Below are 16,570 nucleotides of genomic sequence, written 5' to 3' on the forward strand. Positions count from 1 at the left end.
AAAGTCACAGTGGCCAAGAAAAAACATGAGTTGCTTAAAGGAATTAAAATTGCTCTGTTTGAGCAATAACTTTGATGAGAAGGGAAAATTAAAAGGTATCAAAAGGATCACAGAAATAAAGTTATATAAAAGTCCTTAAAGGAGTTTAATCTAGTAGTTTATAGTTAAGAAAGTTATATAGTTATAGTTTATAGTTATAGTTATAGTTTATAGTTAAGAAAAGTGAGTTGGAGAGTTGAAGTCACACAGGTAATATAAATAGTAGTTAATGCTAGTCCCATGACTCAAAGTTGCCAGAACCATCTATGCATGATAACTTGCTGCATTCAGGTGGTACTCCTAAATACAATAAACTAGATATAGCTTACATTATTAATTAAAATAACTATCTAATATTTTCCCCAAAGCAGAAATAATACTTATATATCACTTTACGGTGTACGAACTGCTATCCATATATAAATAGAATTTGATTCTTAAAACAAACCTGTAAAAGAAGTTTGTTTTATTACCCATTTTACAAATGAGGACGTCAAGGCTAGTAGAAGGTAAATGATTTACTTAGCTGGTAAACTTATGAGGCAGGATTAAACCTCAGGTCTTCCTGATTCCCAAGCTGCTGACCTTTTTGGTCACAACTGCATGTACACATCATAACTGTCAATATGTTACAGAGTTGGAGAATTTCAAAGCTAAAAGGGTTCCTAGACTTTTCCTTTTATAGATAAGTCAATTTTGACAGTGGAAGTGGCAATGAGTAGTAACACCATTATCACCAACAATGATAAATGATAGCTAACATTTATTAAGCAGCCACTATGTGCCAGTTTCTATACTAAGTGATTTATACAAATAATTTCTCATTTGATTTTCACAGCAATCAGTGCTATTATTTTTCCCATTTTACAGTCATGCAAACTGAAGCAAACAGTAGAATAAGTAATTTGTCCAAAATTACAGTGAGTGTCAGAAGCTGGATTTGAATGTTCTAACCCTTGTGAAATTGAGCTGCCCAAAATGTTAAATGTCTTTTCTAAGATCACATTGGTATTGGTTTGGAATAGCTAGGGTCAGAAGGACTACTTATCCCAAGATCTATACATAGTCTCAAAAGGAAGGCCAACAAATTGGCAGTGATATCAAACCTTTTTTTTTGTTATATTACTATTATTTTTTGGTAAAGAATTTACCTTCAATTATTTATATAATTTCATACTCTGGGGTAGAGAATGAATAGGATATAAATTCTTTTTTTTTAGGTTTTTTTTTTTGCGCAAGGCAAATGGGGTTAAGTGGCTTGCCCAAGGCCACACAGCTAGGTAATTATTAAGTGTCTGAGACTAGATTTGAACCCAGGTACTCCTGACTCCAAGGCCGGTGCTTTATCCACTATGCCACCTAGCTGCCTCTGGATATAAATTCTTTAAGAAGAAAAGTTCATGAATTCTTTAAGGAAAAAAATCTCAAGTCTTGAATAAGAAAATATAAAGGAAACTTGGTATAAATACTCAAAAATTTGCCTTTACAAGAAGCAAATACAAGACCAAAGCAGTTCTTAAGAATTCAATTCAATAAATATTTACTTAGTATTAATAAGGAACTTTCAAGAGGGCACTGATCAGGTGTAAACACCAAAGCTGGTACAGGGTCCATAGTAATGAGTATCTTGATGATGAACTTTTCCTGGGAGCAAAATGACAGTAGAATTGAATTCAAGTAATGCAGCTGTTAGGAAATGATTACAGGATTCTGTTTGATATTTTGCTCAAATCTGTAGCAAGTGGTAGAGAGAATGAACTAAAATTTTACTTTTATCAGGATGCTAATCAAATTATATGAAACATTTACTTTAGATTAAATTGCTTTAGTTCATCTCAAGTATGAAAATAATAATTTTTCAAGATGTTTTACTTAATTATAACTAACTCAGTTCAATTTGCCAGACTTTAGAGAAGCATGGAATGAATTACAGGAGATAATGCTGAGCAAAGGGAGCAGAACCAAGAGAACAATGTACACATTAACAACAACATTGATCAATCCCTCATAATTATGGATCAATCTTGATGGATGCAGCTTCTCTTAGCAGTTCAGAGAGCTAGGAAACCCCTAGGAGAGTGGCTATGGACAATGCTATCCCCATCCAGAGGAAGAAAAACAAAAAAACAAAAAAAGTCCCTTCAGAATTTGAATGAACATTACATTCACTTTTTAAAATTTTCTCTTATGTATTTCTTTCCTATCTCATGGTTTTCTTTCTTTTTTCTTAATCCTAATTCCACATTCCCGAAAATGACAATCTGTAACATATTAAGCACAAATGTATATATGCAATATTCACCTGACTGTCCACTTAATGAGAGGAGCAGGGTGGGAAGGGAGGGTGGAAGGAAATTATGGATCTTAAAATACGCATACATATGTGGATGAATGTTGAAAATCTTTCATAATATATAACTGGAAAATTAAAATAAAATATCTATTACAAAAGGAATTCTCCAGGAAAATTATCCTAATATTCTAGAAGTAGGAGGTAAAATAGAAATTACAGGGATCCACTGATCAGCTCTTGAAATAAAAACTCCCGGGAATATTACAGTCAAATTCCAGAACTCCCAAGTCAAGGAGAAAATGTTACAATTCAAATATCATGAAGCTACCCAGGATTTGGCAGCATTTACTTTAAGGGCTTGTAAGACTTGGAATATGATATTCTGGAAGGCAAAAGAAATTAGATTACGACCGAGTATCAACTACCCAGCAAAACTGAACATCTTCTTTCAGGAGAAAAGATGGACATTCAATGAAAGGGGAATTTCAGACTTTTCTATTGGAGCAAACAGAGCTGGAAAAAAAAGTTTGATCTTCAAGTATAATAGGTGAAGTATAGAGAGGCTGAATGAGGACTAATTATGAGGGATTTTATGATAATGAATTGCATGTATTCCTGCATGGGAAGAAGATACAGATAATACTCATATGAACCTTTATATTTATTAGGGTAATAAGGAACATATATGAACAAGGCACAGTAGGGAGCTGAATATGTATAATATTTTATAAAGATGGAGTCAATGGTTGAGAAAGGGAAAGGAGATGTAGAATGGGTTAAGATATTTTTGCAATGGAGTGGAAGGGGAGAAGGTGAGGTAGAATGAGTGAGCCTTTTATTCTCATTAGAATTATATCGGAAAGGAAATAACATGCACACTCAATTGGGTATAGAAATCTAGAGGAAAATAGAGGAAAGGGATGGGAGAAAGGGAATGGGAGGAAGGAGGTGAGGTATAGTGATAGAAGAGATGGTAGATTCTCTTTTGAGGAGAGAGAATAGAATAAATAGAGGGTGGGTGGGGATGAATAGGATGGAGAGGAATACAGCTAGCAATAGCAACTGTGGGAAAAAAATATTAAAGGAATTTATCTGATGGACTTATGGAAAAAGAATGCTATCTATCCCAAAGATAAAGTTGATTGTATCTGAACATAGACTGAAGCACAATTTTTTTTTTCTCTCACTTTATTTTTCTTGAGGCTTCTCCTTTGTGTGTGAGGGAAGATTATATTTGCTTTTACAACATTACTATTGTAGTGATGTGGGGGGAAAAAAGCAAAGCGCTTTAAAAAAAAGAAAATTAAAAATATGTATTTTTTGCTGTCTCAAGGAGTTATTGAATTTTGTGAGTCTTCTGATTTTCAGAGAGCTTTTACTTGGATGAGATTTAACACTTTCTGGGATTATTTATTCTTTTTTTTACAATTTTTACAAAATTTTTGCAAGGCAATGAAGTTAAGTGATTTGGCAAGGTAACACAGTTAAGTATTAAATGTCTGTCGCCAAATTTGAACTCTGATTCTCCTGACTTCAGGGCTGGTGCTCTATCCACTGTGTCACCTAGCTTTTATTTTATTATTTTCAAAAATCTCTTATATCATCTAAGTTATTCATATAGACCTTCAGTAAAATTCATTTTTCTGTTGAGTCTCTTACAGTGTTAGTCCTTACTAAAGTGAATTTTTGAGTATTCTGCTACAATAATTTTTTAGAGTATGCTGAAATTTATTATGTTTACTCATCTCTTCAGCATTAGTTTCTACAAACTGGGCTACAGCTATGAGTAAGATGGTTAATCGTACTTATCACGAACCTGGGTTAATTTACCTCCCAGGGTTCTCCCAGATACTTGAGTTACAAAGAGCTGATATTTTTGGTATTCAAGAAAAAAAATCACTGCAATTTCTCATTAGGTTTACTGATAGTGATTAAATTTGTTGTAATTTTTAAAACTATTTATTTTGCTGTAGTAAGTGTGTATGAACTGGCTTGCTTTGTCTCCCTTTGGACTGTCATTGTGGCAAGAAATTTAGCTTCATTATTTTCCATGGTTTTGAAGAGTAAATAACTTCAGAATACAGGGACCTGGTCTTTCAAATGTGAGAAACCCAGTTTCCTTCTTTTAATGTTTTCAAAATATTAATTCCATATTGGTATTTGACATAGGAAGACATGGTATTTTTTAAACCCAAATAATAAACATGATTCTTCAGCTGTTGTTACTTTCTCATTTCTTAAAAGCTTTCATAAGTTTCAGAAATACTGAAATGAGACTGCAAATTAAGAATGCTAGGGGATTGTGTGATTGAAAAATTAATCAACTGTGGCAGATCAAAGATGGTAGAGTAGAAGCTGCAATCCAGCTGAGCTCTCCCTACTTTCCTCTCCAAACAACATTAAAATAACACCACAAATCAATTTTTGGAGTGGAAGAGGCAACAAAAGGTCAGGGATAGATATTTGTTTATCCTAAAACAACTAAGAGATGGCAAAAGAGGTATGTGACACAAAGATGAGGACCCGTCCTCCCTTGCATGTGTGGCAGTACCACCAGTAGACCCTGGAGGCAGCCAAGACAGTGACAGCAGCTTCTGAAGCTTGAAGCCCAGAGAGGGAAGGAGGTTTGAACAACTGATCAGAAAGAGTTTACAGGGAATCTTTTTTCTGGCTATGGGTGCACTTGGTGCTAATCGCAATTTTATTAACTATATGAAGTTCTTGATCACAGTTTCAGGGCAGAAAGGGGTGCTTGTGGTCTTTCAAAAGGCTGCAGGGTCTCTGGTACAGGTTCAGGGACGAGAGGAGAGATAGGCTTGCTGCTGCAGGAGAGCAGGGGCCCTGTTACAACAAAAAGGCCCAGAAGAGTACCAGTGTTGGTGGCCACCAGAGAACAGGAGGCTTCCTGGGTAAAAAAGCAGTGCAAACAGGAGACCAATGACCAGACCTCTTCCAATGACCAGACCTCTTCCATGATCATCTTGAAAGTAATAAAAATTTACCACATCTAGAGCACACCCCAGCTGTAAATATATAGCATAAAAACAGTCTAAAGCTTGGGACAGTGCTTCCTCATCCCTAAAGTAAGCAGAGTTCAACTTTAATTTAAAGTTCAAAGTCAAGAAATAGTCTAGAAAAATGAGCAAGCAACCAAAGAAGAATTAGCACATAAAAAGCTACTTCAGTAGTAGGGAAGACCAAGATACAAACTCAGAAGAAGGTAAAAATACGAAAATACTAGCTATAAACAAAACCTCAAAGAAAAAGGGCAATTGGACTCAATTCCAGTAAGTATCCCTGTAACAAGTTAAACAGATAAGAGTGGTAAAAGAAAAATTAGGAAAAGAAATGAGTGATACAAGAAAATTATGAATAGTTAATAGCTTATTAAAAGAGGCACAAAAAATACTGAAGAAAATAACACTTTAAAAAATAGAATTGACATCATGGTAAATTAGGTATAAAAATTCACTGAAGAAAACGCTTTAAAAAAAATGGAAGAGGGGGCAGCTAGGTGGTGCAGTGGATAGAGTACCAGCCCTTGGAGTCAGGAATACCTGCGTTCAAATTCAGCCTCAGACACTTAATAATTACCTAGCTGTGTGGCCTTGGGCAAGTCACTTAACCCCATTGCCTTGCAAAAAAAAAAAAAAAAAAGGAAGAGGCCAAATGGAAAAGGAGGAGCAAAAATTCACCAAAGAAAATTACTCCTTAAAAAAAAAACAAATTGGGCAACTAGAAAAAAATCACTGAAGAAAATAATTCCTTAAAAATAAATTGGGCAAGTAGAAGATAATGGCTTTGAGACTCTGAAACATCAAAACAATAAAAATAAGAATAGAAAAAGAAATATGTCAGAAAACATTAAATTACCTCATCATTAAAACAACAGGATTGTGTTCAGTTGTTTTTATTTGTGATCGACTCTTCATGATTCCATTTGGGGGTTTTTGTGGCAAAGATAATAGAATATTTTGTAATTTTCTTCCTCAATTCATTTAACAGATAAAGAAATTGAAGCAAATAGGGTTTAATGACTTGTACGGGGTTACACAGTAAGTATAAGAGGCCACATTTCAACTTTGGAAGATGAGTCTTCCTGACTTTAGGCCTGGCACTTTTATCTATTGAACCACCTAGTTGTTGTCCCAGGAAGACAGATACAGGAAGAGATAGTTTAAGAAATACTGGACTACCTGAAAGCCATTATCAGAGAAAAAGCCTACACAAGACATTTTAAGAAATAATAAATAAATATTGCCTTGATGTCATGGAAGATGATTCATTGATCATTTTCTGAAAGACATTTCAAAATGAAAACTTCCAGGAATATAAAGCAAATTCCACAAGTCCCAGAATATGAAGAAAGTACTCCACAATCAGAAAGAAAATGTGGAGTCATAGTCAGAAACATACATGACTTAGTAGTTTCCATGTTGAAGAAATGGAAGGCTTGGAATGAGTGGAGGCAAAAGAACTATGATTACAAACAAGAATAACCTACCCAATAAAAATGAGTATAATTCTTTGGGGGGGCGGGGGATGACATGTCTTGAAACAGAAGATTTTCAAGCATTTCTGATGAACAGATGAGAGTGGAATAGAAAATTTGATATTCAAAAGAAGATTCAAGGGAAATAAAACAAATGAAAGAGAAATCAATAACTTTAAACTGTTTACATTACTATATGTGAAGATGATACATGTAATGCCTAAGAATGTTAATAATAGGGCAATTAAAAGGAGTTAACACAGTTATGGATGTGAGTCAGTTATATGGGATGATCTCAAAAAAATCTAGGGATGCGAAAGGGGAATAATGCATGGGGAGAAGGGGTAAAGGGGTTGAATGGGGAAATTTTTCTCGCATAAATGAGAGACAGTAAAGAGCTTTTAGAATGGAAGGTAAAGGGAGTGGAAGACAATGCTTCAATCTTACTCTCAAAAGAATTGGTTCAGAGAGGGAATATTACATTTGCACATTCATTTGGGTATAGAAATCTATCTTTCCAAAACAGGAAAAGGAGGAGAAAGGGTAGAAGAGGAAAGAGCAGGGGAAATGTAAAAAGGGAGGGTGGATTACAGTAGTCAGAAGCAAAAAAGACCTTTTGAGAAGGAACAGGATTAAAAAGGGATAGAGAAAGATAAAGAGAAGAAAACAGAATGGAGGGAAATACTCAACAATCATAACTGTGAATTGAAATAGCATGAACCCACTCATAAAACAGTAGCAAACAGCAAAATCAATTAAAAATTAGAATCAAACAGTATGTTGGTTACAAGAAACTTGTTTAAAAAAAGGCACAGAATCTACTAAGCATCAGTTGAAATGAAAAAGACAGGGATAGCTATCATGATTTCAGACAAAGAAAAAAGCAAAAATAAATATAGTTAAGAAAGACAAACAAGGAAACTACATTGTGCTAAAAGATAGCACTGATAATGAAGTTAACATAATTTTTATAGCAAATTTCTCTGATAAAGGCTTCATTTGTCAAATTTGGAAAAAATAAGATACAGTCATGAATTGAGAAATAATCAAAGGATATGAAATGGGTGTTTTCAGAAGAAGAAATCCAAGCTATGTAAAGTCATATGAAAAAATGCTCTCAATCACTACTGATCAAAACAGTTTTGAGGTATCACCTCACATCTACCAAAAGTGACAAATGCTGGAGGAAACTAGGTTAACAGATGCACTAATGAACTCTTGGTGGAGCTGTGAACTGGTCTAATCATTTTGGGGAACAATTTGGAGCTATGTTCAAAGTGCACTCTTTGACCCAATAATACCACTTCTAGGTCTATGTCCCAAAAATGTCAAAGAAAAAGGAAAAGGATTTATGTGTACAAAATATAGCAATTCTTTTTGTAGTGGTGAAGAACTGGAAAGTGAGGGAATATTCTTCATTTGGGGAATGGCTTAACAATTTGTGACATATGATTACGAATGAGTATTACAAGAAATGACAAAACTATTACCTTTAATTTAGAAAAAGTAAGTGTTATTTTATTGTCTGATCTTGCTATCTCTTATACTTTATATTTCTTCCTTAAGGATATGACTTCTCTCTCATCACATTCAATTTGGATCAATGTATGCCATGGCAACAATGTAAAGACTGGCAAATTGCCTTCTGTGGGGGGGGTGGGGGAGGGAAGGAAGATTAGGGGAAAAATTGTAAAACTCAAAATAAATAAAATCTTAATAATTAAAAAAAAAAGAAATGACAAATGAGATGGTATCAGTAAAACCTGGGAAGACATATAACCTGGAGCAAAGTGAAGTAAGCAGAACCAAGAGACCATTTTCCACAGTAAAAGCAACATTATAATGATGATCAATTGTAAAAGATGTCCCAGATCTTTCTGGAGCAATCATGTGTCCAAGGTATAGAAAGAAATAGGAAAATCATATTGATTTCATCTCTATCATCTCTAGGAGTAGCCTATATTTCTCACTCTCCATCCCCAAATAAAAACTATCCTTAAAGTCCACTTCTTTACTAATTCTTGATACCTACTGATTCTTAAAATAGTCTTTACTTTGCTATTCTTTCAAATTATTGTTCTTTCCTCTTCTTTCCAAAGTCAAATTTTTATGACAAACTATACTTTTCTACTCAATCTTCTAAAGTCCTTACTATCTGGCTTCTGACACAATCTCTCAAATGAACTCCTTTCTCTCCAGAGTTTTGCATATTCCTGGAATGCCACACTTCCATACTTCTGCTTCTTAACCAGTTCCTATTGTGTCCACTGCCATCACTGGCTCTCAACCCTTGCTTCCTCATATCATAGTCATAAATAATTGTCACACACTAAGAGAAAGTTAGGAGATTTGTTCAAGTCCATGTGATTGTTTTTTTGTTTGTTTTTGTAGATTTTTTTCAAGGCAATGGGGTTAAGTGGCTTGCCCAAGGCCACACGGCTAGGTAATTTTTAAGTGTCTGAGGTCGGATTTGAACTCAGGTACTCCTGACTCCAGCACTTTATCCACTGCACCACCTAGCTGGCCTGTCCATGTGATTGTTAAGGGACAGTTCTATGTAATTCTCAGTACATCTAGACAACCCCCAAGGAGCACTACTGGAGTCCAACAAATAGTTTGAGAATAAAAATTAGTGCTCTCTCCATCCTTATATAATCTTGTACTGACTGATCTGTTTATATGTTGTGTCTCCAAATAGAGCACAAGCCCTTTGAGAACAGAAATTGCAAAAGAAAACCCTTGGAGATAGAAGAACATGTCAGTGGGTTCAATATCTGAAGGGCTATTATGTATGAAAAATCTGAATGGTTCTGCTTGACCCAAGAGAAAAGATCAAAGGAAATGCTGAGAGACAAATCTGAGCTTGGGATACAGAATAACTATCTTGAAGATTAGGGCTGTCCAAAAAATATGGTTGCCTCAGGATTTAGTGATAAAGTTCTTTAGGGAGAAATAGAAACTTCCTTAGGAATGTTGTAGGTGAACTAGGGTCTCTTTGATTCCTTCCAACTCTGTGATTCTATAAATCTCTGAATTTCCTTAGGTAATATATCTTCTGCCAAATACTACTATATACTGTCATACTCTGATTTCTCTAAGAAAGAAGATAAAAAATGATTCTGCATAGCATTATTGCAATTTGAATTAGATGTTTCATGTCCTAAGATTCATAAATTCATCCAATGTATAGTCAATAGGTGAATAAGAATAGTAGTTCTGCCTTTATAAGGTATTTATAAAAAATGGGATCCTTAAAGTCAAGTGTGGATATATCTTTTATGCCTAGATTAGAGAAGATAACCATTGAAATTGTCCCCTTCCAATTTTCAAAATTTATGAGAAGGAAACTATTTTCAAAAAAGAGACAACTGCTGGTGCAATGGAAAGACAACTGGATCTGGAGGCAGGAAGACATTAGTTCAAATCTAGTCTGTCTGAGGAAAAATCACTTGAATTCTGCCTCACCTCTTATTTCAACTGTAAAATAGGGATAATAAAAGTACTTAACTCTCAGAGTTGTTGTGAACTCTCGGAGTTGTTGTGAGGATCAAATAAGAAAATAACTGCAAAAGGCAATTTAAAAACTGCCTGAAACATAGAAGTTACTACCTTAAAAGATTATAGAATTGAACTTTAGATTAAGTATTGTGTTCCAAAGTATTCAAACTTGGCCAAGAAGTATGAAATCACAGCAAAGCAAATTCTAAACAATGTCCATTGTTGTGAATGGCTTTAAGTGGTATGTGCTTTATTTTGACAGAGTAATACAGAGTAAGGTGATTAAAATAAACTACAGTTTATTTAGATGACCTTAATATAAAACCAGGAAATGTTAAGAAAATGCTGTTAGTTTCTGTTAGAAAGAATACAAAAAGGAAAAGTTGCCAAACAGAAGCTAACTACTGCTTGGAAAGAAAACATAAGTTTCTAGGGAGTAACTGAAATATTAATCATAAAATTTAATTAATAAAAAAATTGTTACAATTTCCTTAAAACAATAACAATTCTATCCCTCATTCCCCCAGATTCTAAAAGGTAAACTTTTTGCCTTCTCCATTTATTGCAATTTTCTAATTATTTCCCAAGATACACTCTCTCCTTTCCAGAAACTCATTTATTTTTGGTTTCTGCAATGCAATAGGGTTAAGTGACTTGCCCAAGGTCAAACAGCTAGGTAATTATTAGGTTGCTGAGGCTAGATTTGAACTCAGGTTCTCCTGACTCCAGGGTCAGTGCTCTAAGTATTGTGCTAGCTAGCTGTCCCTTCAGCAATTCTTTATGTATTATTTTCTTCCATAAGAATGTAAAATACTTGAAAATAGCAACTGTCTTCTTTGCTTATATGTTTATCATCAACTCTTAACACAGTGCCTGGCAAATATAAAGATCTTAAATGTTTTATCTCCACTCTTATCAGGCTATTACTATACCTTCATTGACCTAATTTTAGCATTATTAAATGGAACCATAAAGGATGGTGAATGCCTTAATGTGCAAAGCATTGTGCCATCACTTTTTGACATGGGTCAGTCAAAGGCAGTAATTATTTATTATGTATGTATGCTTAATAATATATGCTAAACACTCGGTGGAGTTGTGAATGGGTCCTTGGAACTCTGCCCAAAGGCCAATAAAACTGCAAAAAAACCCTTTGACTCAGTAATACTACTACTAAGTCTGAAGCCCAAAAAGATCACTAAAACAGCAAAAAGACCCACAAGTACAAAAATATCCATAGAACCTCTTTTTATGATGGCAAAGAATTGGAAATTGAGGGAATGTCCATCAATTGGGAAATGGATGAATAAATTGGGGTATATGAATATGTTGAAACACTACTATTTTATAAGAAATGATGAACTGGCAGATTTCAAAAAAACCTGGAGAATATTGTACACAGTAACAATAACATTGCTCTTCTCATCAATACAGTGATCAAAGATAATTCTAAAAGACTTGTGATGGAAAAATGCCATAATCATCTAGAGAAAGAAATATGGAGTATGAATGCACACTATTTTCACTTTTTAATTTGTTTTTCTTTTTTGTTCTGATTCTTCTTTCACAGCACAACTAATATGGAAATATGTTTAACATGAACATATACATATATATATATATATATATATATATATATATATATATATATATATATATATATATGTAATTGCTTCCTGTTTTGGGAAGAAAGGAAGAATAAAGAAGGAGAAATTTTTTTTTAAAAATGAATATCAAGGGGCAGCTAAGTGGTACACTGGATAGAGCACCGGCCCTGGAGTCAGGAATACCTGAGTTCAAATCCAGCCTCAGACACGTAATAATTACCAATTACCTAACTGTGTGGCCTTGGGCAAGCCACTTAACCCTATTGCCTTGCAAAAAAAAACTAAAAAAAAAAAGAATGTATAGAATGTATATATAGAATATGTGTGTGTGTGTGTGTGTGTGTGTGTGTATAATTAGAATTTTTTAAAAAATAAACTAAATTGCTTTCTAATTTTATTTTACTTTTTTGCAAAGCAATTACTAACAAGTTTTCTGAGTCAGGATTTGAACTCAGATCCCACTAACTCCAGGACTGGTGCTGTATACACTGCACGATTTAACTGTCCCATAAACTATTATTTTAAGAAATAATAATAAATGTGCTAAGCACTGTGAATGAAAAGATAAAATGCATGAAAAAACAATTTCTGTCCTCAAGAAACTCATAGGTTATGAAGGAGACATTTATGTTGCTAAGAGGACAAGATTAAAACAGTGAATGTCTTGGAAGCAAGAAAAACATTACTGTAAATAAACAATTTGGTATAGTCTGAAGATGTTTTTGATTAACATTCACATCTAGGCTTCCTCATTCCTTTTAAAATAAATTTGTCCAAATTTAGGAAGTGAAGTAATAAAGGTGGTAAAACCCTTTTAGGAGAAAAAACACAGGACTTAATAAGTATGTAGTTAAGTAGTAGGATAAAGTGAATAACTTTAGTTAATAATTGCCTAGCTGTGACTAGAGTCTGGTACATATTAGGGATTTAATAAATGATTGTTGATGATTTTGCATAGATAGCTATACATACAGTGGACTTCCCAGAGTGATTCAAAAAGGTCATGGGTAAATCATATTGAAAAGAATAGGATATGTTCACACAGAACTTAACAGCTTTGTTTCTTTTTCTTGTTTCTAAATTTATATTCACAAAAAAAATTATTTCTCACTGATATTTTTAAAGTTATATTCTAATTGAACATGAAATTAAGAAGACTGATTAGAAAAACACATTTTGTCGAGTTCTTAGGCACAGATACAGTTGCTAAATGAGCTATTTTCCCAGTTCAAGTTCAAGAATGTGCTTTTTACTCATTTTCTTTATACAGTCATTATATCATTTTACCTACTGCATATGACATTACTTAATTCACTCAATGAAATTTAGTTCAGGAAATATTTATTAGGTATTTCACAGTGTCATGTGAGTTGCACAGTGGTTGCTTTTTGATGGGCTTCTCCACCTTCCTTTCCTGGTTTTTCCTCTCAATATACAGAACACATTTCTGAAATGGCTAACCAGGGTTTAAAGTTGTGATCTGTGGTTCTAGGACAAAGCATATATTGACTTTCCTTTCTATATTTATGCACGTTGTCTCTATCATTACCAGATAAGACAATTCTTGAGGAAATATTTCAAAAATATATGTCACCTAAAAGCACACAGGTTAATAGATAGGAAAAGTATTTAGTGAAGATAGGAAAAAAAAAATAGAAACTGTACCTTCAATCAACAGCTCTTGTCCATGACTACCAAGTAGTGTGCGAGAGAGGAATGGGGCAAAGTCTACAAATATTTCACGAAGAAGAGGGGCAACTTTTTCTAAAGCTCTTTCAAGTTTTGCAGTGATGCTGTTGAAAATAAGATATAAAAACTAATTAACAACAATAATTGTAAATAGTAATGATGTTCATGTCATGCTTTAAAATTTATAAGTTGCTTTAAATATATTTTATTATTTAAGCCTAATAATAGGGCTGTCAAATTAATATTAACATCCCTATTTTCAAAATGAGGAAACTAAGGATCATAGAGTTAAACTGACTTGCCCAACATCTCACAAATGGAAAATATCAGATAACAGAATTTGAACCCAAATGTCTTCCTCCAAAACCATTATCATACCATATTCACAAATTTAGCTTTTTAATTAATATTTTTTCAAAAAAGTTATCAAAGCACAATTTTTCACCTAATAAATTAGAGACTAAACCCTCATGAAAGTTGATGAAAAGAAACAAAATATAGTTTTTCATAGAAATAGAAGAAAGTGAGTGGACATTAGCATCTTTAATCTGGGAAGCCTATAATCCTGCCATAACTGAAAGTTCCATATAAAATGAGTTTCTATTTCCTAGTGGGGAATTAGAGATAGACGATTAAAAAAACTATAACACCTATACCTTTGAATCACATGACAAAACACATACCAAAATCATGTTCTAAATATTCTTCATCTGTTCCTAGGCATCCTAATGTAGGAGCATATAGGCACATATTCTTAGAGCTGTTTCCTTCTGAGAAATCATATAATTCAATTCTAATTATCTTCATTCAAAAGAAGATGTGTGGATAATTGAAAACAATAGGAAAACTAAAAGCCACATTTACTAAAAACAACTGATGGAGGGAAAAGAGTCTAGGATTATACTATGTATTAAAGAAAAACAGCCTGGGATTAGAACTTTGAGGTAAAGAAGGTAAAGCCAAGATGACAGAGTAGGAGGAACTGAACTCTTGAATATTCCCCTCCAAAAGATTTTTATATAATGCTCAAATTGAATTCTACCATGACAAAATCAAAGACAAAGATCAATTGAAACAATTATAGCTAACTACAACTTAGAGGGTTCCACTATAGTGGAAGTGAGCCTGGAGGTGGTCAAGTGATTGGCATCATCTTCTGGAATTCTCAGCCCATTAATAATAAGGGGGCAGACAACTGCTCCAAAAGAGATTACAGAGTGTGCTAGCACTGAGATTACAGAGCGTGCTAGCACTGAAATTACAGAGCGTGCTAGCACTGAGATTACAGAGCGTGCTAGCACTGAGATTACAGAGCGTGCTAGCACTGAGATTACAGAGCGTGCTAGCACTGAGTGGAGGGAACTTTTGCAATGTCCATATATGGACCAGGTTGCAGTCCCAGGGTAAAAAAGGAGCAGCACTAGCACTTGTAGTCAAAGAGGAGCAAGGGTCTTAGTAACAATTCGAAGGCAGAGAGGAGCAAGTCTGATTGAGGCTGCAAGAGAGCAGAGTACCTGGTCATATTTCTAGGGTCAAGAGGAGTGCTGTGATTTCAAGGAAACAAGGTACTTTTCTGAACAAAGACCAGGAGAGCAGTGACCATACCTCTCTTAGATCATATCACCTTGGAAACACTGAAAAGACAGAGACACTCAAAACGAACTCTGAAAATAGCAGCATGAAAAACCTGAAGCTTGGGATAGTACCTCCCCTACCCTACCAAGACAGCTCAACTGTAATATTACATTAAAAATCAAGAAACAAAAGGGAAAAATCAGAAAAAATAGAAACAATAACAAAGCAGAACTGACAATAAAGTACTACTATGGTGATAGGAAAGCTCAAGGTACAAATTAAGAAGAACACAATATCAAAATTATTAAATCTAAAGCTTCAGTGAAAAATGTGAACTGAACTTAAGCCAAATATGAATTCATGGAAGGAGTCAAAAAAGATTTTAAAATAAAAATAAATGAGTTGGTGGAAAAATGGAGAAAAGAAATGATAGTGAACCAAATAAAGAAATGAAGAGAGTCAACAATTTGGTAAAAGAGGCAGAAAATAACATTTTTTTTTAGGTTTTTGCAAGGCAATGGGGTTAAGTGGCTTGCCCAAGGTCACACAGCTAGGCAATTATTAAGTGTCTGAGGCCAGATTTGAACTCAGGTACTCCTGATTCCAGGGCTGGTGTTCTATCCACTGTGCTATCTAGCTGCCCCAGAAAATAACATCTTTAAAAAAAAAAAAAGATTGACCAAAATGATAAAAGAAGCACAAGAATCTACTGAGAATTCCTTAAAGAGCAGAATTTAAAATTTAAAAAAAAAACATTCAAATATTCACTGAAGAAAAACATGCTTTAAAAAGCAGAACTGATCAAATTGTGAATGAATATATATTATATATATGCATATACATGCACATGTACACACACACACACACACACACACACACACACACACACACACACACAAGTTCACTAAAGAGAAAAACTTCTCAAAAAGCAAAACTGACCATATGGAAAAGTACATAAACTCACTGAAGAAAATAATTACTTGAAAATGAGAATTGGCCAACGTGACTACGAGAAATCAAAATGCCAAATCAAAATCCAAAAATAAAAAAAATGAAAGAAAATATGAATATCTCTTTGTAAAAAACAATTGGCATAGACAATAGAACAAAGAGGGATAATTTAAGAATTACTGAACCATCTAAGAATCATGATTTTAAAAAAAGAACCTAGATATGAAATTTCAAAAAATTATCAAGGAAGACTATAAAGATAGCTTAAAACTAGAGGGTAAAACAGAAACTGAATGAATCCATTGATCACCTCCTGAAAGAGATCCCAAAATGACCCCCCCCAGGAATATTGCTGCTAAATTCCAGAGCCCCCAGTCAATCAAGAAGAAAATATTGTCTGTGAAGTCACAGTGAAAATCACCTAAA

General features: G+C 34.0%; 1 protein-coding gene across 7 annotated transcripts in view; it reads right to left on the bottom strand.

The window, feature by feature from the left end:
- Positions 1 to 16,570, bottom strand: part of NBEA (neurobeachin) — a 796,125-nt gene that overhangs the window by 452,825 nt on the left and 326,730 nt on the right. For all 7 annotated transcript variants that reach the window (XM_074216034.1, XM_074216037.1, XM_074216036.1 and 4 more), the window contains one exon: positions 13,595 to 13,722. In XM_074216034.1, coding sequence (XP_074072135.1) covers positions 13,595 to 13,722 — 128 coding nt within the window. The remainder of the gene's footprint in view (positions 1 to 13,594; positions 13,723 to 16,570) is intronic.

The sequence above is a fragment of the Macrotis lagotis genome, chromosome 1, assembly GCF_037893015.1.
Source record: "Macrotis lagotis isolate mMagLag1 chromosome 1, bilby.v1.9.chrom.fasta, whole genome shotgun sequence".
In the NCBI taxonomy this organism is placed as follows: domain Eukaryota; kingdom Metazoa; phylum Chordata; class Mammalia; order Peramelemorphia; family Peramelidae; genus Macrotis; species Macrotis lagotis.